This window comes from Pristiophorus japonicus, chromosome 4 (genome assembly GCF_044704955.1).
Source record: "Pristiophorus japonicus isolate sPriJap1 chromosome 4, sPriJap1.hap1, whole genome shotgun sequence".
NCBI lineage: Eukaryota > Metazoa > Chordata > Chondrichthyes > Pristiophoridae > Pristiophorus > Pristiophorus japonicus.
Window position 1 is genome coordinate 50,410,514 of NC_091980.1, and position 21,135 is coordinate 50,431,648.

Genomic DNA, 21,135 nt, shown 5'->3' on the forward strand with positions numbered 1-21,135 from the left:
AGTGAGAAGGAGTAGGTGCTTGGAGGTTGAAGGGGAAATGCCATTCAGCAGGTGAAGTAGGCTAAGAAAGAGGAGAGCAAACTAGCTGCACGCTCCCTTTTGGCACTGTGCCAGTACACCCTTGGATAATTTGTTTGTAACCTTAAGTTGCCCACCTTTCTTATTAAGGAACGTAATTTAAGGTGTGGTGTATAATTACTACTGTGGATGTAGGAATTAAAAATAAGGGATAGCATTTCTCGATCGAAAGACCTCCACTAAATTTTGAAATTGAAATGGTACTCGTGAATCTTCCATGGTATTTGCACATGGGGAGTTGAGACTAAATTTATTGTTCAGGTCAAACCAGTTAGAAGGCGGTCGGATAACTGGACAGCAGTGGGGGGAAGGGTCAGAAACAAAGGGAGAGATGGAAAAAGGGGAGTAGGAGCGAAGGAGTTTGGGGACAATGAAGATATGTGTAGCACTGGGACAGAGCTCACTTCTTTACCTTTGGTGGGGGGGAAGATGGAGAGGCACGGGTGGATCGGGCAGGATTGGTTGGCACTGGGACAGGACCAATTCCCCTCTATGGTTGTGAGGGGGCGGCCAGTTGCAATTGCCTGGGCCCAATTCCATCATCTTAGTGGGGTGGGGAAAGAGAGTGATTTTCATTTTAGAAGAGGGCGGGCAAGGGCATTGTTACATTCGGTTAGTTTTTTGTGTTCGAGTGGAGGGTGGTGCTGAACTGCTTCTGGTTATCATCACAGGCATTCCCTCGTATCGAGAATGACTTGCATCCACTTGGCTTCTGGGTAAAGGAATGAAAGAAGCACAAGTTGGTTGTCAGTGGGGTTGGGGGGTCGGGTGAGTGATTGGCTTCTTATTGGTTAGGGGTGAAGTAGTGCTCACAGTGCGATGGCCAGAAATAAGAAAGAAAGAATGAACCTGCATTCATGTAAAGCCTTTCATGATCTTGGGACGCTCCAAAGCACGTCACAGCCAATGAAGTACTTTTGAATTGTGGTCACTGCTGCAATGCAGGGAAACGCAGCAAAGGAAGACAAAAAAAGATAGTAAGACCTGTACAAAGGAATACGAAAAGAAACTTCTAATTGTAAATCTTTATATCCCTCATATTACAAGAAAAAGGGTCGGCAAGGGTAATGTGGCCCCTTTTTTAAAAAAACAGATGTGGGTAATTTTGCAAACGAAAATAAGGAAATTGCAAATTTGTTGAATAATTATTTTGTCAGTCTTCACAGTAGAGGAAGAGAATAATATACTTGACATTCTAGGGAAACCAGTAATGGATCAAGGACTGGAACTCAATAAAGAAAACAGTATTAGAAAAAATAATGGCACTGAAGACTGATAAATCCCCAGGACCTGCTACATTCCCAATTATTTTAAAGAAGCACACATTGGAGACAAAATAACACCATCCACTATAAGTTATGAGATGATTCTGTGTATATGCCTGTCAATTAATATTTGTGCTAATATTCCACATTTTCTCTGGTTGCTGTCCCAAATGAGACACTCTGGTTCTACAACTTTATACATTCCTGGATGTCATCTAGTTGGAAAGAAAAGCAACTAATACAGCAAATGAATCGGAAAAGAGCATGACTATAGATCTGTCAGAGTATTTCAGATGCTGGTACCAGTACCAATATTAATTGCTGTTCTACTGGGACTATATTTCAAGAATATTAAATGTTGTGATTGGCGCAGTTATTCAGCTCAACCAAAATTAAGTGCTTTTTAGGGATCATTGCTTTCAGCTCAAGACACCGACAGCTCCTCTTGTTTACAATGGTGACAGAATTGTACTCTTAACAACACAATGATGATTTTCATTTTTATCTGCATCTCAACATATGTTGTTACTGTTTTTAAATTCCAATACAGTAATATATAAACAAAAAAGCATCAGATGAAGATTTTTCTATTGACGGGTATCCCCTTATGCTGTGCAAACAAACCCTGCACTAGTTTGCAATAGCTGTAAAAGTTTCATATGCAATTGCTGGGCAGTTGATGGGCAATTAACCCAACTGAGCGTCAGCAATGAGGATTTCAATTTCGGTGTGGATCATCTGTCAAGTTGGAAATTGATAGATCGCAAGTTTGGGTTTGACACATGTGCAGGCGAATGTGGGAATCCTGAATTTGCTGTCCATTTCAAAGGTGGTATGACAGTGTACTCTGGGTGCAAGGGTTGTTATAAGGAGAGATTACACAAATTAGGGTTGTATTCCCTGGAATTTAGATGGGTAAGAAGTGGTCTGATCGAAATTTTCAAGATATTAAGGGAAGATAGGGTAGATAGACGGAAACTATTTCCACCGCTTAGGGATTCCAGGATTAGGAGGTATAGTCTAAAAATTAGAGCCAAACCTTTCTAGAATGAAATTAGGAAGTTTGAAACTCTCTTCCACAAAAGGCAACTGATACTAGATCAGTTAATTTTAAATAGGAGATTTATAGCTTTCTGTTAACGAAAGGTATTAAGAGATATGGGTCAAAGGCAGATATATGGAGTTAGGCCGCAGATCAGCCATGATCTCATTGAATGGTGGAGAGGGCTCGAGGGGCTGAATGGCCTACTCCTGTTCCTATGTCATACCGATCGCAAATCCTGGCCCAATAGTTGTTCATAGAATCATAGAATAGTACAGCACAGAAGCTGGTCATTGAGTCTGCGCCGGTTATTTCAAAGCGCAAACCAATTCGTCCCTCTGCCCCGCTCTTTCCCCATATCTCCAATTTTTTTCTCCAAGTTGTGCATAGAAAAAGTTTTGCCTCCTGTTGCGTCTGGTTCTGTTGTCAATCACCTTAAATCTATGCCCTCTAGTATTTAGCTTGATTTTTTTTTTCTTCCCTTCCTCCCATTCGCTGTTTTTAAATGATTTAGCAGAACATTGTTAATTATTAAAACTTTCCGACTTACAGAAAGTAAAGATTCTTGAGAAATACTGTCATTCAAAATGCAGTACATGCACCAGCTCTTCAGACAGCTCCTCTTCATCTGCTTCTAATAAAGATCAGACCTCTAAATGCCAGGTAAGGCCTGTATATGTGAATTTTAACCCTTGTATTCCATTGGGTAGAAATAACTTCATAAACTATCTTTTGGAGGATGGCTGAAAATGTTTTCATAATGAGGGAAATATTGCTATTGAGATGACAACGGTGATGATAATATAATGGTCATGTCACTGAGATTGCAGCTATCATCATCATCATAGGCAGTCCCTCGGAATCGAGGAAGACTTGCTTCCACTCCTGAAGTGAGTTCTTTGGTGGCTGAACAGTCCAATACGAGAGCCACAGACTCTGTCACAGATGGGACAGTCGTTGAGGGAAGGGGTGAGTGGGACTGGTTTGTCGCACGCTCTTTCCGCTGTCTGCACTTGATTTCTGCATGCTCTCAGCATTGAGATTCGAGGTGCTCAGCGCCCTCCCAGATGCACTTCCTTCACTTGGGGCGGTCTTGGGCCAGGGACTCCCAGGTGTCAGTGGGGATGTCGCACTTTATCAGGGAGACTTTGAGGGTGTCCTTGTAACATTTCCGCTGCCCACCTTTGGCTCGTTTGCCATGAAGGAGCTCCGAGTAGAATGCTTGCTTTGGGAGTCTCGTGTCTGGCATGCGAACTATGTGGCCTGTCCAGCGGAGCTGATCAAGTGTGGTCAGTGCTTCAATGCTGGGGATGTTGGCCTGGACGAGGACGCTGATATTGGTGCACCTGTCCTCTCGGGATTTGTAGGATCTTGCGGAGACATTGTTGGTGATATTTCCCAGCGACTTGAGTTGTCTAATGTACATGGTCCAAGTCCTGAGCCATACAGGAGGGCAGGTATTACTACAGCCCTGCAGACCATGAGCTTGGTGGCAGTTTTGAGGACCTGGTCTTCAAATACACTTTTCCTCAAGCGGCCGAAGACTGCACTGGCGCACTGGAGGCGGTGTTGGATCTTGTTGTCGAAACTTGCTCTTGTTGATAGGAGGCTCCCAAGTTATGGGAAGTGGTCCACGGTGTCCAGGGATGCAGCTAATCATCCTGGTGGACATGTGAAGCTTTTTTCTTGTGTCGACTTGAACTGTGAAAAATACCTCAATACGATATCTGCTTTTGCCCATCAAGTTTATGTCTGGAGAGATAGTATTTTAAGCTGTATGACACCAGAGTATAGTATTGGTAAATGATTTCAGTTGATCAATGGGCTCCAGATAGGGCTACCCTTAGGACTACAGGAAAGCAACATGGGGGGGAAATTACCCTTCAGAAAAAAGCCCGTTAGCACCTCTGAGAAGCAGTAACAAGGCGGTAAGGCCTTGCCGACCGGGGGCAGATGGAGGGGGCGACTCAAGTACACTTGCCCACGGGCCAGGGGCGGAGGGAACGGGATTCTGCCGCGCCCGGTGCTCCAACCCCTTATCGGTTGCGCGGGCACAGCCAGTGGGTGCCCCCGACAGCTTCGTGAGGCGGGAAGCTGCCAGTGGCTGGGCGATGCAGCTGCCCTTAAAGAGGAAGGCCTACCCCTGCAGCTGCCATTTTGTTTTAATTGTCGGCAGACTCCTGACAGGCAGCCCGGCACTCTTGGATGCTGGGCCGCTGGCCTGGCCGAACCCCTTCCTGATGGCCCAGTGTGTTCCACGGAGGCCTCTTAAGTGAAGGGGAGGAACGTTGCGACATGTCATGCTGACGTCGTTAGCGAGGCGGTGATGGATACTGCCTCCTACAGCGCTCAAAAGCGCTGGGAGGCGGTTTCTTGAACTAACAGCCGAATTTCCCGACTCTTCTCGCCGGCGCTAAATTTCTGGATAATTCAGAGTGCCCTCCCCAATTTCTCGGAGGGCAATTTCGGCTCCCTTATCTCTCATTCAATGCTGATGGCTAGCCAGTAAACAATAAGAATAATCCTTGCTGATAACCTGGGGCACCTGTCAATGTCTGGTCATTTTAACGTACAGGTTGGACCTCCCCTTATCCGGGACTCCCTTGTCCGGCATTATTCCAGGGGCGCATGTGCAGAACGCGGCCGACCTCCGCCCCGACTTTGAGGCCTGCTAGGGCCGTGCCAGCACTCTGCCCGCCGAGGGCCTGCCTGGGGCGCCGACGACCTCCTTTCCCCCCCCAACCCCTCTCCGCAACCTCGGGCCACTGACCTCCCCTCATCTGGCAAAATCCCTTATTCAGCACAGACCAGATCCCGAGGGTGCCGGATAAGGGGAGGTTCAACCTGCACTAACATTCTGAAGTTGTCTTCCTATTTCAAAGCGACAGAAACTTGCATAAATAAGAAATTTCAATGCTGACATGTCTCAAGGTAGCTAATTAACATTTCAAATTACTATGGCAACTAGCTTGGTTTCATCTTTGTCTTCACATTAAACCAGAAACAATTGAATTTAACATTACAGAAATAGTATAAATTTTGAACAGCACAATTTAGGCAATACAGTTATAAACTAAATCATTGGAGTTATTTTCCTTATTTTGGTTTTAAGACACATTATTAGGGCTCTACTATATGTTAACATTACATGCCTAAAGAGGCACATCATAACTAATGCCCTCAGCACAATCAAATTAAAAATGTTGAGATGGTTTCATCCTCCCTTTTGTACATCTGGTCTGAAATTGAAGTGTATCCCATACGTGCAATGGGAATTTAACTAATTTTTTGACAAATCTGCTGTTTTCCTTCCATATTCTGGTACTAGTATAAAAACATAGGCCTTGATATTAACCCTCCCACGGCAGAAGGGGTTGGAAATTGAACAACGACGAATGCGTACCCTACCTGCCGCATACAGGCCCGTTGTGGTCAATGCACATCAGAATCGGCTAATTCCTTAGATGAAGGTACTTTCGGCCAAAGTAAATAACAAAGATTGTTTTGCTGACTTAAATATCTACACATTCTGAACAGTGAGAACGCACAAGGTAATAGTGTCCTTTGTGTGTAGTGTAATATAATGCTTAATATTGCAGAGTACCATGAGGCAAAAGTGTATGAATACATCTACTTAAGTATGTTTCATAAGAAAATGGAAACATTAAATTTGGATAGGATACAGAAATGCTAATGCCTGTACTTAACAGTCTGGCTAAGCACCAAGATTGTTGACAGTTGGGTCAATATTTACTGAATTATTTTTTGTAGTCCCCACAAATAAAACTGATCCCGATGCTCCACATTTGAGACTTGTGTCTGCCCAGTGTGCACTGGGTACACTTTTCTTCTTCAATAGCAGTCTACACCATTTAATGTGGTACTTTACTTTTGACTGCCACAATATTGATTCCATTGGGAGGAAGTGATAGTTTTGACAGAAATTTATGAGCCAACAGACCGCCAATATATGATATTTCTGCCACATTGTGAACAGAGTGTACAGTGACTCAACCTTGATACAGTTGTTGCAGATTTCTCCCCATGCTCTGTCCGGAATATGTTTTTCATAATTATTTTTTTAAAGGTAAGAAAAAAACAAAAAATGAGTTATAAATTAAACCATCTATTAAATGTATTTTCCAGTTTCCCAGCCATATTGAATTATAATTAAGACTCTTAAAGTCACATTATTGTGATTTGCATGATGCACCTATGTTATATAATATATACAGCCAGTAGTCTCTGTTTTAAGGCATCTTTAAATAGATGTCAGGGTATTCATTTTTATTAATTTGACTTTCCAGAATTCGCGACCATCCTCAGATGCCAACATGCTCGGTGAGATGATGTTTGGCTCCGTGGCAATGAGCTACAAAGGTTCCACATTAAAAATCCACCAGATACGGTGAGGACTTTGTGTTCTAGCTCTTGGTTAAAAACAAAAACTAAATTTAGGCTGGATTTACAAGGTAAAAGATTGACCCAGCCAAAGTTTAAACTTTTTGTGAGATGTTCACTGCTGTTTCCATGTTTAGAATGAATTAACTGGCTCCATAAAGGGGATGTATAGTCCACTATGTTGACTCTTCATTCAAAAAAGCTACAAAAGATGGTGTGTGTATTCCAGCCTGTGTGCCTCAGTCAATCCTTGAACTCGGCTTTATGCTGCAGATTTGCTGCCAGTCAGCATACTTTTAGTGTACATGTATCTCTTAATTTTTTTTTTTATAGCCCCCATCCCACACCACACCCTTCATGTGATACCATGGTAAGCACTCCTGCTTCACATGATATCATGGAACTGCCCCCATGCCATTAAGGATGAGAAGACTGCAGAGAATATCTGGCCCGAAATTCCTGTAGACAGCTCCACCGGCTTGAGTGCAGCAGAGTACAAGCCCTGTCTGTCCATGTACAAAGGCCCAGATCCCATCCCAAATTGCAAGGACAGGGCCATTTGCCTAGCTGAGATGATCACATTGCACCTGCCAGGATGCTTAAATGGCGCTTGCCACAAGCTGTCTGTTGGAGTGGTGCTATTCCGCTCGGGCAGTGAGGAGGAGGCCTGGCAAGGGCCTCATAAGAAACTTTGCTCTTCAGACTCATATTCTCTGAATGGAACAAGCTGGCATCTTTAATAAGAACATAAGCAGTCGGAGCAAGAGTAGGACATTTGGCCCCTTGAGCCTGCTCCGCCATTTAATAAGATCATGGCTGATCTGATCTTGGGCTCAGCTCCACTTCCCTGCCTGCTCCTCATAACTCTTCACTCCCTTATCGTTCAATCTCCACCTTAAATATATTCAATGACCCAGCCTCCACAGCTCTCTGGGGAAGAGAATTCCACAGAGAATATCCTCTGGGATGAATTTATCTTTTCCTAGTAAAGTTTGGGGAGATTGTTATACATAAGAATATAAGAATTAGGAACAGGAGTAGGCCATCTAGCCCCTTGAGCCTGCTCTGCCATTCAACAAGATCATGGCTGATCTGGCCGTGGACTCAGCTCCACTTACCCGCCCGCTCCCCATAACCCTTAATTCCCTTTTTGGTTAAAAATCTATCTATCTGTGATTTGAATACATTCTATGAGCTAGTCTCAACTACTTTCTTGGGCAGAGAATTCCACAGATTCACAACCCTCTGGGAGAAGAAATTCCTTCTCAACTCGGTTTTAAATTGGCTCCCCCATATTTTGAGGTTGTGCCCCCTAGTTCTAGTCTCCCCGACCAGTGGAAACAACCTCTCCACCTCTATCTTGTCTATCCCTTTCATTATTTTAAATGTTTCTATAAGATCACCCCTCATCCTTCTGAACTCCAACAAGTAAAGACCTAGTCTACTCAATCTATCATCATAAGGTGACCCCCTCATCTCCGCAATCAGCCTCGTGAATCGTCTCTGTACCCCCTCCAAAGCTAGCATATCCTTCCTTAAGTAAGGTGATCAAAACTGCACGCAGTACTCCAGGTGCGGCCTCACCAATACCCTGTACAGTTGCAGCAGGACCTCCCTGCTTTTGTACTCCATCCCTCTCGCAATGAAGGCCAACGTTCCATTTGCCTTCCTGATTACCTGCTGCACCTGCAAACTAACTTTTTGGGATTCATGCACAAGGACCCCCAGATCCCTCTGCACTGCAGCATGTTGTAATTTCTCCCCATTCAAATAATAATCCCTTTTACTGTGTTTTTTTCCAAGGTGGATGACCTCACATTTTCCGACATTGTATTCCATCTGTCAAACCTTAGCCCATTCGCTTAACCTATCCAAATCTCTTTGCAGCCTCTCTGTGTCCTCTACACAACCCGCTTTCCCACTAATCTTAGTGTCATCTGCCAATTTTGTTACACTACACTCTGTCCCCTCTTCCAGGTCATCTATGTATATTGTAAACAGTTGTGGTCCCACCGATCCCTGTGGCACATCACTAACCACCGATTTCCAACCCGAAAAGGACCCATTTATCCCAACTCTCTGCTTTCTGTTAGCCAGCCAATTCTCTATCCATGCTAATACATTTCCTCTGACTCCGCGTACCTTTATCTTCTGCAGTAACCTTTTGTGTGGCACCTTATCGAATGCCTTTTGGAAATCTAAATACACCACATCCATCGGTACACCTCTATCCACCATGCTCATTATATCCTCAAAGAATTCCAATAAATTAGTTAAACGTGATTTCCCCTTCATGAATCCATGTTGCGTCTGCTTGATTGCACTATTCCTATCTAGATGTCCCGCTATTTCTTCCTTAATGATAGCTTCAAGCATTATGGTTCTCAACTGAGGACTTTTATTGGTGGAACTTCCTATGGTAGCCTGGGAGCTAGCCCAAGCTTACCCCCTGACATGTGAGCATGGGTAGAACATTTTCCCATTAGAAATTAAAGGTACTGTAAATTGGGAAGAAACCCAGAAGAACCAGTAGATTTGACCGTAACTGGCTGTCCCCTCTCTTGGGGCGGGGGGTGGGGGGGAGAATCTCTTTTCCCCCTTCCTGCAGCCTAGGAATTTTGGGGCCTCTGTCTCTCTCTTTACTCGAGTTTAAAAATGTTTCCACCTAAAACGGTTAAGAATTGTGACATAATTTAGTAGAATTTATTTTCCTTGTAAATGCGTGACAGTTCAGTATTCTTGCAGTCCAGTATTTTAGGATTTCTAGGGGCCCAATTTTGGCCATGACTTGCATCAATGTTTTTGGAGTAAGTTGTTTTTTTCTGGTGTAAGTTTTTTTTTAAATGCCATTTTCCCCCCAAAATTTGCTCCAGAGTAAGTCAGTTAAGTGTGATTTTTTTTAAAGTCAGGTTTCTTTTTCAAAAGGAGGTATTCCCAGACACTTATGCCACTTTGGCCAGCAAAAATTTACTCCAAATCGACTTAGATCAGCGTATGTGGCCAGCTCTGAAAAACCTTGCGGGCAGTGAAGAAAAAGCAGCGCAAATTTGGTGGACATTAGGGCAGGGATAGGGGAGGGACGGAAGAAGGGAAGTGGAGAGGACCTCAATAATCAAGCACCAATCATTGCAAGGAAAAGCTCAAACAATTAAAATACTAATAAAATTGAAGTAAATCCTACCGGAGAAATGCAAGCTGCTGGCCGCGATGTCGCGGGGAGGGGGGGCGGTAGCCAGAGAGAGAGAGAGAGAGAGATATGCTAGTATACAAACACACTTTCTCTCCCCCCCACCCCCAAAAACTCTCCCCTTCCTCCTCCACACCATCCCCCACCCCCCAAAAAAAAACCCTCCCCCTCCCTCCCAATACACTTTCTCTCTTTCTCTTCCCCCCCCCCCCTCCCCCAATACACTCTTTCTCTTCCTCCCTTCCCCCCCGCAAATCAAAAGTCTCAAGCATAGCCACTAAATAAAAAATAGAACCAAAGTCCTACCTCGCCCGGGAACTCGGCGAGCCGGCCGGCCGCTGCAGGAGACCACTCAGCCGGGGATCGGGTGCGCCGAGATCGGGAGTCCCTTTTTGCCCAGGGATAGGGGCTGCGAGCATTGGATCCTTCTCACAGCCCCCAGAACACGCTGGGAGTGCAGGAGCATGCGCGCAGCCCTCTGAGCATGCGCGCAGGTGCCAGCAGTGCTTTCTGCGCTGGCCTGTTGCTCACCCCCCCCCCCCCCCACGCAAAGTCGGGCCCAAGCACGTCAACTTAGTGTAAAATCAAACCTGTTGAAGGTTTTGTATGGGCAGTAGCCTCTACTCTCAAATCCAGTGGTCCAAGGGAATAAAAAGTCACATGTATTCAGAAGTCTTCATTCAGACTAAGTCTGCCATTTATATATCTGATATGAAGTGAATGGTGGTAGAATTTCTACATTTAAAGGAATTTGTCATCCTTTGCTGAATGAAAATTTGTTTTTGATTATCAGTGGTTATGTCCCAGATGTTTGAATCTCGTTGATTTTTCTTATCCAGGTCTCCACCCCAGCTAATGCTCAGCAAAGTTTTCACAGCTCATACTGGAGGGAGTGTCACTGGAAGTCTGAATACGTGGGTAACATTTCTATTAAATAAAAACCAATTTTTTTCATTAAATTTTACGTATCCTATATCAAGACCTTTTGAGAATAAAATTGTTAATTTTTTTGAAATGAGAAGAAAAACAATACATGCTGGAAATCTAATAAAAACAAAGTGGTGGAAATGCACAGTAGGTCTGTCACATCTGAAAGTAAAACAGGTTAATATTTTGGTCAGGGTTTGATGCAAGATCTCACTTGCGACACTAACCAGTCTCATTTTCAGATACTGACTGATCTGCCTATGCTCTAGCATTTGCTTCTTTACCCAAGGAAGAAATGAGCTTTAAAAAGAAAAACTGAATATGGGCAATCTGCTCTAAGGCCTCCAACATTGCTGTGAACTGTAATATTTCAGACGTTACACTCCAGCATTTTTGTTGCTCCGCCTTCTCCTGTGGGAAAGTGTATTGCCTTTGCTTGCTGTCTTCTGAGAGTGATATTCGAAGAGATCAGGTATTTAGTGAGGAATTGAACCAACATCCTACTTTTTGGTGTAGAGGTGCACTCTGATGATCATTCTCAAGAGATTATTTGTCTGTTGCTAGCTGCTTAAACACTTTTGGATCTGCTTTACTTTGGACATAAGTAAATACTGCTGGTGTCCTTTGCACCTGTAATAACGTGACCTTGCAGGAGTGCTGCGAAAATAGAAGATTTGATTAGATATAGCGTATGCTTGCATAGTCATTGGAATGCAACAGTTTGCATCAAAATCCAATTATTATCTTTGCAAGCTAAAAGTGAACAATTTTTTCAGTGGTGCAGGTTAAGCTATTGCAAAGCATATAAAACTCTCCTTAACTGTAAGCAGCAGACATTGCACATCGGCTCCACCGAGTGCTGATTGCACATTATGACCTTTGCCTCCATGCTCTATCCAACTGTATATTTGTGTTGTGTTGTGGTACCATGCTGCTCAGTACAGTACTCTCTTTTTTATGGTAGGGAGCTTTATATTTTATGTTGAAGTTATAACTTTGTTTCACCATTATTTGCAATCCCATGTCGTGTTCCCAATCTGAAAGCATACGCCAGTTATTTTTATCCCGTTATCTTTGACTCTAGAAGCAGTGTGATACCATTTTGTTTCCAAAGGATTATATTTCACTTTTGCAAGATGGAACTTGGTACCATAGTTGCTATTGTTTTTCTTGTTCCGAATTAATTTTAAAAACGTCAACAATTTGATAAAAATGATTCATTCCAACGACAGCATTCAAGCACTCTTCCTACTTGGATAAGCCTAGTCTAGTGCTTTATTATATAAATATATATTGCATGAGTTTTGATGAGATACCATTGTTGACTTCTCCTTTACCTTCATCATTGTATCATAAGGTTTAGATTAGCTATGGAAAAGGACAAGAAGCAATCTAGAGTAAAAATACTTATTTGGAGGAGGGTCAATTTCAGCGGGTTGAGAACGGATCTGGCGCGGGTAAACTGGAATCCAAGATGGCAGGCAAAATTGTAATTGAACAATGGATCGCCTATAAATAGGAGGTAGTTTAGGTACAGTTGAGGTATGTTCCATGAGGGGGAAATATAGGGCAACCAAAGCCAGAGCTCCCTGGATGACGAAAAGATAGAGAGTAAGATGAAGTAGAAAAAGGGGGAGTATGATAGATGTCAGGTTGAGGATACAATGTGAGAACCAAGCTGAATATAGAAAGTTTAGAGGGGGAAGTGAAAAAGAAAATAAGAGGGGCAAAGAGTATGAGACTAGGTTGGCAGCGAACATAAAAAGGAATCCAAAAGTCTTCGAAAGGCAGATAAATAATAAACGGGTAGCAAGAGGAGAGGTTAGGCCGATGGGGACCAAAAAGGAGGTGTACGCATGGAGGCAGAGGGCATGGCAAAGATACTAAATTAGTACTTTGCATCTGTCTTTATCAAGGAAGAATATGCTGCCAAAGTCATAGTGAAAGAGGAGGTAGTTGAGATACTGGATGGACTAAAAATTGATAAAGGAGGTCCCACAATGGCTGGCTGTACTTAGTCGATAAATCACCGGGAACAGATGGGATGCATCCTAGGATGCTGAGAGAGGCAAGGGTGGAAATTGCGCAGGTACTGGCCATAATATTTCAAGAATTGCAAATGTTACATCTTTGTTAAGAGTGTAAGGATAAACCTAGCAACTACAGACCAGTCAGTTTAACCTCTGTATTTGGGAAGCTTTTAGAAACGGCAGTCAGGAACAAAATTAACAGTCGATTGGACAAGTGTGGATTAATTAAGGAAAGCCAGCATGGATTTGTCAAAGGCAAATCATATTTAACTAACTTAATAAGAGTTTTTTGATGAGGTAACAGGGGTTGATGAGGGCAATGCGATTGACGTGGTGTACATGGACTTCTAAAAGGCATTTGATAAAGTGCCAGCAAAGTTGAAGCCCATAGAATAAAAGGACAGTGTCAGCATGGAGATGAAATTCGTTAAGTGACAGTGGTGAAGAGTAGTGGTGAACGGTTTTTCAGACTGGGGGAAGTTGTTCCCCAGTGGTTGGTACTGGGACCACTGCTTTTCTTCATATATATGAATGACTTGGACGTGGGTGCACGGGGCACAATTTCAAAATTTGCAGATGACAAAACACTTGGAAGTATAGTGAACAGTGATGAGGATAGTGATAGACTTCAAGAGGACATAGACAGCCTGGTGGAATGGGCGGACACGTGGCAGATGAAATTTAATGCAGAAAAGTGCAAAGTGATACATTTTGGTAGGAAGAATGAGGAGAGGCAATATAAATTGATGGGAGTGCATGAACAGAGAGACCTGGGGGTATGTGTGCACAAATCGTTGATGGTGGCAGGACAGGTTGAGAAAGCAGTTAAAAACGCTTATGGGATTCTGAGCTTTATAAATAGAGGCATAGAGTACAAAAGCAAGGAAGTTATGATGAACCTTTTAAAACATTGGTTCGGCCTCAACTGGAGTATTGTGTCCCATTCTGGGCAGCGCACTTTAGGAAGGATGTGAAGGCCTTGGAGAGGGTGCAGAAAAGATTTACAAGATTGGTTCCAGGGATGAGGTACTTCAGTTAGGGGGATAGACTGGAGAAGCTGGGGTTGTTCTCCTTGGAGCAGAGAAGGATGAGAGCCGATTTAATATAGGTGTTCATAAGAACATAAGAAATAGGAACAGGAGTAGGCCATACGGCCCCTCGAGCCTGCTCCGCCATTTAATAAGATCATTGCTGATCTGATCATGGACTCAGCTCCACTTCCCCGCCCGCTTTTCACAACCTCTTATCCCCTTATCGTTTAAGAAACAGTCTCTTTCTGTCTTAAATTTATTCAGTGTCCCAGCTTCCACAGCTCTCTGAGGCAGTGAATTCCACAGATTTACAACCCTCTGAGAGAAGAAATTTCTCACCTCGGTTTTAAATGGGCGGCCCCTTATTCTAAAATCGTGCCCTCTAGTTCTAGTCTCCCCCATCAGTGGAAACATTCTCTCTGCTTCCACCTTGTCAAGCCCCCTCATAATCTTATACGTTTCGATAAGATCACCCCTCATTCTTTTGAATTCCAATGAGTAGAGGCCCAACCTACTCAACCTTTCCTCATAAGTCAACCCTCTCATCCCCGGAATCAACCTAGTGAACCTTCTCTGAACTGCCGCCTAAGCTAGTATATCCTTTCGTAAATATGGAAACCAAAACTGCATGCAGTATTCCAGGTGTGGCCTCACCAATACCTTAAATAGCTGTAGTAACACTTCGCTGCTTTTATACTCCATCCCCTTTGCAATAAAGGTCAAGATACCATTGGCCTTCCTAATCACTTGCTGTACCTGCATACTATCCTTTTGTGTTTCATGCACAAGTACCCCCAGGTCTCACTGTACTGCGACACTTTGCAATCTTTCTCCATTTAAATAATAACTTTTCTTTTATTTTTTTTCTGCCAAAGTGCATGACCTCACGCTTTCCAACATCTGCCAAATTTTTGCCAACTCACGTAGCCTGCCGATGTCCTTTAGCAGATTTTTTGTGTCCTCCTCACACATTGCTTTTCCTCCCATCTTTGTATCATCAGCAAACTTGGCTGCGTTCCACTCAGTCCCTCCTTCCAAGTCGTTAATATAGATTGTAAATAGTTGGGGTCCCAGCACTGATCCCTGTGGCACCCCACTAGTTACTGGTTATCAACCAGAGAATGAACCATTTATCCCGACCTCTTAGTTAGCCAATCCATGCTAATATATTACTCCCAACTCCATGAACTTTTATCTTGTGCAGTAACCTTTTATGTAACACCTTGTCAAATGCCTTCTGGAAGTCCAAGTACACCACAACCACTGGTTCCCCTTTATCCACCCTGTTCGTTACATCTTCAAAGAACTCCAGCAAATTTGTCAAACATGATTTCCCCTTCATAAATCCATGCTGACTCTGCCTGACCGAATTTTGCTTTTCCAAATGTCCTACTACTGCTTCTTTAATAATGGACTCCAACATTTTCTCAACCATAGATGTTAGGCTAACTGGTCTATAGTTTCCTGCTTTTTGTCTGGCTCCTTTTTTAAATAGGGACGTTACATTTGCAGTTTTCCAATCTGCTGGGACCTCCCCAGAATCCAGGGAATTTTGGTAAATTACAACCAATGCATCCACTATCCCTGCCGCTACTTTTCTTTAGACCCTAGGATGCAAGGCATCAGGTCCAGGTGATTTATCTGCCTTTAGTCCCATTATCTTACTGAGTACTGCCTCCTTAGTGATTGTGATTGTGTTAAGTTCCTCCTCCCCTATAGCCCCTAGACTATCCACTGTTGGAATATTGTTAGTGTCCTCTACCGTAAAGACTGATGCAAAATATTTGTTCAGAGTTTCTGCCATCTCCATGTTCCCCATTACTAATTCCCCAGTCTCGTCCTCTAAGGGACGAGACCGGGAAACATTTACTTTAGCCACTCTTTTCCTTTTTCTATACCTATAGAAACTCTTACTGTTTTTATATTTTGCGCTAGTTTACTTTCATAGTCTATCTTCCCTTTCTTAATCATTTTTTTTTAGTCGTTCTTTGCTGGCTTTTAAAAACTTCCCAGTCTCCTGTCCTCCCACTAGCTTTGGCCACTTTGTATGCCCTTGTTTTTAATTGGATACCGTCCTTTATTTCTTTAATTATCCACGGATGGCTATCTTTTCTCTTGCTCCCTTTCCTCCTCACTGGAATATATTTTTCTTGAGAGTTGTGAAATATCTCCTTAAATGTACACCATTGTTCATCAACCGTCCTACATTTTAATCTATTCATGAGGGGTCTGGACAGAGTAGAGAGTGAAACTGTTCCCATTGGCGGAAGGGTTGAGAACCGAAGGACACAGATTTGTGATTGACGGAAGAAGAAAGGCGACATGAGGAAAAACCTTTTTACACAGCGAGTTGTTGGGATCTGGAATGCACTGCCTGAAAGAGTGGTGGAGGCAGACTCAATCGTGGCTTTCAATAAGGAATTGGATAAGTACCTGAAGGAACAAAAATTTCAGGGCTATGAGGAAAGGGTGGAGGAGTGGGACTAGCTGAAGTGGTCTTGCAGAAAGCCGACACAGGCTCGACGGGCCGAATGGCCTGCTTCTGTGCGGTAGCCATTCTATGATTCTATTTCCAGAGAAGGATCGCAATTTGAGAGCCTTCACATGTTGAATGAACAAATCTCACCATTGTTTAGTTTGTTTTTTTAATTTTATCCAATGAGTGGCTGCATGTTTAAACAACTAGTGAGCTTCACTGGACAAAACTTGGCAATCTTGACTACTCATTTTTTAAATGTGAAATCACACTGACATTGTATCCTTGGTTGACTTCGGGAAAAGATAGCTGAATTCTTTTTATTTATTTACATTTTTGGATTTTGATGTTTGTATATTGATTGGTTAACACTTCTACTCACTAAGCCTACAACAAAGCAAGGAATAACTTTGATGTACTGTTTCATTGATTGAGGCAAGTGCACACATTGGTGTACTACAATAAGATAAGGGCATGTCAAGGCCAGCAGTGAGATCTAATAAATATCTATAGAAGGGAAGCAGACTCATTAGTTAGTAACACAATCTGAGTGATCTGTACTCTTGTCTCATGAGTGGAGATAACTAACATTTCTTGGCCACGACTTATCCTTTATTCATACTGCATAATCCGTGTAAAGACTCAAGTCATTTAAGATAAATATTTATGTTCTCTTTGTCTTATCTTTCTCACGCACACAGTGAGGAAGGGGAATCACTCATGTAATAAAAAAGACTACAATTTCTACACTGGAGTAGCTTCCAGCTAACACACATAGTAATAATAAGCCTTATGACAATTTTACTTACCTTTTTTTACAGGTGAGATTTTTATCAACGAAATGGTCATACCACCCCAAATGTAGTAAAGGATGATACTGATGCACATGCCACGTATTATATGCTGCTCATTAATATTCTCTCATGTTTCTTGTTGGACGCAGTTTGGGAGTAGAAATTTTGTTTAGAAATCTGTGACTTCATAGATTGCATATTGAACTGTGGATAGCACCTTTTAATTTTGATTATATTAGAGGAGGGAGAATTGCACCTATATTGCTTCTTCACATATTGCCTTTAGGCAAAATTTTAAAGCTTAAATCGGGGAAACCAGAAGCAATACAGTGATGCTTTTAAGTTTACTGATGTTTCCATGTATAGCCTTGTAGGTTAAGGAATAATTCAGTAAGATCTGCTACATTTTCAACTGAGCTCCATGGAAGAATGCATTATCATGTGCTTTATTTTATGTTAGTTTGTTGATGCAATGTCTTTTGATGTTGAAGATTTATGTGTGTGTATTTAATTGCATTTTAAGGTTACAAGACAGCCTTGAATTTATTAATCAAGACACTACTGCAACAAAACCGTACCCAGATCAAAATGTTCTGATGAACAGTCTTGTAGGTAAGTAACATTGTGACTCAGTTTTGAGGTATATAAATGTTGACACTTTCAGATGTTTGCCTTGGAGGGGGAGTCAATGTTGCAGATAAATCTCTTCAATAATGGCATTTACATGAGGACCTGCCCTCGGCAATTAGCACCTAGCAAGACAGATGTACAACACTGGACATGGTATCTAAATCATTAAGGTGTCTTGACACATTACAAGCTGTCCTGTGTAGATCCATTATGTTGGCAGATGACCTGTATCTGATGAGTAAATGCTGAAGCTTCGTATGACAGCTGTTGGAAGCTATGCCCTAGATGGTGGGTATGAGACCACACCTTTTATATATCGACGGTCAGTGCTCCTATTACATTTTTCAGAATGGCAATCAGCTGCTGCCAATGTTGTACTTCTCCAACTGATGGAACTGCCATTTAGTAGGATGCCTGTGGTATGTTTTAAGATTCTGCTCATTATCCTATTCTTGAGCAGTTCCTGATAGCTATTGTCTGCCGAGCAGGTACTGAATCCCATGCTCTTTCATTGTCTCATGCCTGGCAACCATCATCGTCCTGTGGGAGTTGTTGGGGTTATTTTTTGGTTCATTTGCCCTGAACTGACATGCCTCAATAGTAGTATGGAAGCCAATCAGCCTGATACCTGAACCAAGCAGGTCCTTAGTGTTCCAAGGCACTATTGATTGACCAGCCAACCTGGCTCACTAATTTGGTGAGGTGGTCCCCGTCACTAATGGTGGCAATTCGTCCTACTCCGATAAGCCAAGAAACCAATGTTCCACTGGTAAACATCCTACTGTTTGTCCCTTTAAGGTAATCCTAACTTGCCTGTATTTCATTCTGGTAAACTGCACAGGCTTAGCTGGTTAAACTCTAGCAGGAGCCCTGTACACACAGGGTGGGGGAAAGAGATGTCCTTAGGTGCTGCCAATCTACACCTAAGCTTGCTATGAGTGGCATACTTCGAAGACTTTAATTTTTCTCCACACCCTTGTGTGGGTGTGCTTAGCCCTCAGCTTCTTTTAGAGTTGAGCCTCACCAATGTGAGGAATTCCACACATACATACATGTCCAACCATTGTGTAACACAACTTGTGGAAATTGTCATTCTTGGTGTGCATTGCAAAGAGCTGGTTCGGCCCCGATGAGCTGAATGGCCTCATTTTGCGCTGTAAATTTCTGTGGTTCTTTCGTACATTGCCTGTGCATCTGAGTTTTATCCTCAAAATTAAAACAATCATTTTTTTCTCCCTCAGCATTATGGTTGGTGTGGTAGATAAGTGACATTCTCCAGGCTTTTATGTGTGTAACTCTGATCCTACCATTGGTACTTGAGTGGCAACAGCCCAAGGACGAACACCCTTTTATTCCCCAATCGTCACATTCGAATGGTCAAGTTTAAGAACACTAGTATGCAAGATTGCAGACATTAATCGATGTTAGTGATAATGTGTAGTGACACACATTGGTCTTGCAGTGTGTTATGACACCATGATTTTTTAAAATTTAATGTGAGAAATGGTACCAATTTAATATTAAAGGGGGCAGTACAAACCAGAATCTAAATAAATGCAATCAGTGGTGCATTTTCTCATGTTGAAGCTAAAGGTAGTAGAGCGGTTAAAATATAAAAATGTATTAGCCATGTGGATGCGATTATGCATGTAGCTGTAATTTAAACATTGCTCATTTTGGTTATTATTCTATTCTATAGATGGTTTGTGTTTTTCCCCCCACATTTCTGCTAATCCAGTGATGATTGCATTCATTTTCTGATATAGTAGAAATATTGTTATGAATTGAATTAACATTTTTAAGCTGTGAATAATACATTTTATTTTTAAAAAAACAATGTTTTACATGCAATCTTTTAGTCAGATGTATAGATTTCTAGCTTGGTCCTCATGATTTTTATGATTTTTTTTTTCCCAACGGATGTGGAGACGAGGGAAGGAGAATGTAGCTTCCAGTTATACCGTAATGAGTGAACATGCAGGGGAGGGGCCTTTTTTTTTTGCACTTTAGATTTTTATCATTACAATTTCATATTTGATGTAAATTACTCCCTAGGCTAAAGAATTACATTTTTGGCCTTGTATCCATCGATCCAGTTTTTGACATGCGATAACTCTCTATCTGCTTTTAATCCATGTATTTAAGGCATCCTCAAAAGGCCTGTCTGTTTTCATTTGAATTTTGGTAATTTTATTTCTTAAAAGATTTCTTTCTCTGTCACTAATGAGCCTTCTGTTTAGCTGTGAACGGAAGTCTATTTGTTTTGAGCCTTTTTGTCTTTTCAAAACAGAAATTTGACAGACAAGGGAAAAGTGTGTGTGTGTGTGTGTGTGTGTGTAAAAATAATTTTTGACCCAGAAATCATTCTGAGGCTCATATAATTTTATTTTAACTCTAGATTTGGTTTTGGTTTCAAAAGGGACTCCACGTGGTGTTCTAACTTGTGTCTGATGGCTTTACTAATTCCATTCTTCTGTCTTGTGTTTTTTTTCTATTTTTCTTACAATTTTGCTCCATAGGTTTTTCGCAGCTTTGCAGCCCTAGGCGGGCACCAGGTTCTGAGCCAGCACCGCTCCGCCTGATCCGGAGCGCTTCTTTCTTTGCAGGTTTGCATAGTGTCTCTGGGGTCTGGACTCTGTGTGTCGTTGTGCATTAGCTGAGCATGATTTTGCAGCCGTGGAAATGAGGTTCTTAATTTCTGTAAAATAACAAAACTAAAATATTTGACCGAAGTTCCAAAAAAGGGCTGTTGGTCATCCAGAGATTATTCCCAAAAGATCATATGTTACTAACTTCTAAGATGCCATGGGACTGCATGTGCATTGTTCATATAAAAGAGGAAAAATATCTCTGCTTTATGTGTATCTCTTTCTCCATCTCCATTTTTCTCTCTCTCTCTCCATCTCCGTCTCCTTATCTGTCTCTCCATCTGCCCTCTCTCCCTCGCTCTCTGTCTGTGTATGTCTTTCTCCCCCTCACTCACTCTCTGTATTTCGCTCTCCCCCTCCCTCCCTCCATCCCTCTGTCTGTCCCTCCCTCTCTCTGACCCCGTCTGGCTCGCTCTGTCACAACAACAACATTGTTTATATAGCACTTTTAACATAGTAACATGTCTCAAGCGCTTCACAGGAACATTAGCGAGCAAAATTTGACGCTGAATCATATAGAAGATATTACAGCATTTGGTTTAAGAGGTAGGTTTTAAGGAACGTCTTAAAGCAGGAAAGAGAGGGAATTCTAGAGCTTAGGACCTTGGCAGCTGAAGACATGGCAG

At 42.3% G+C, this 21,135-nt stretch overlaps 1 protein-coding gene across 1 annotated transcript in view; it reads left to right on the forward strand.

The window, feature by feature from the left end:
• The window catches only part of LOC139262903 (folliculin-interacting protein 1-like), a 111,636-nt gene that overhangs the window by 55,781 nt on the left and 34,720 nt on the right, over positions 1-21,135 (forward strand). Inside the window, 5 exon segments of the mRNA XM_070878184.1 lie at positions 2,938-3,048; positions 6,693-6,793; positions 10,813-10,887; positions 17,755-17,843; positions 20,381-20,467. Coding sequence (XP_070734285.1) covers positions 2,938-3,048; positions 6,693-6,793; positions 10,813-10,887; positions 17,755-17,843; positions 20,381-20,467 — 463 coding nt within the window.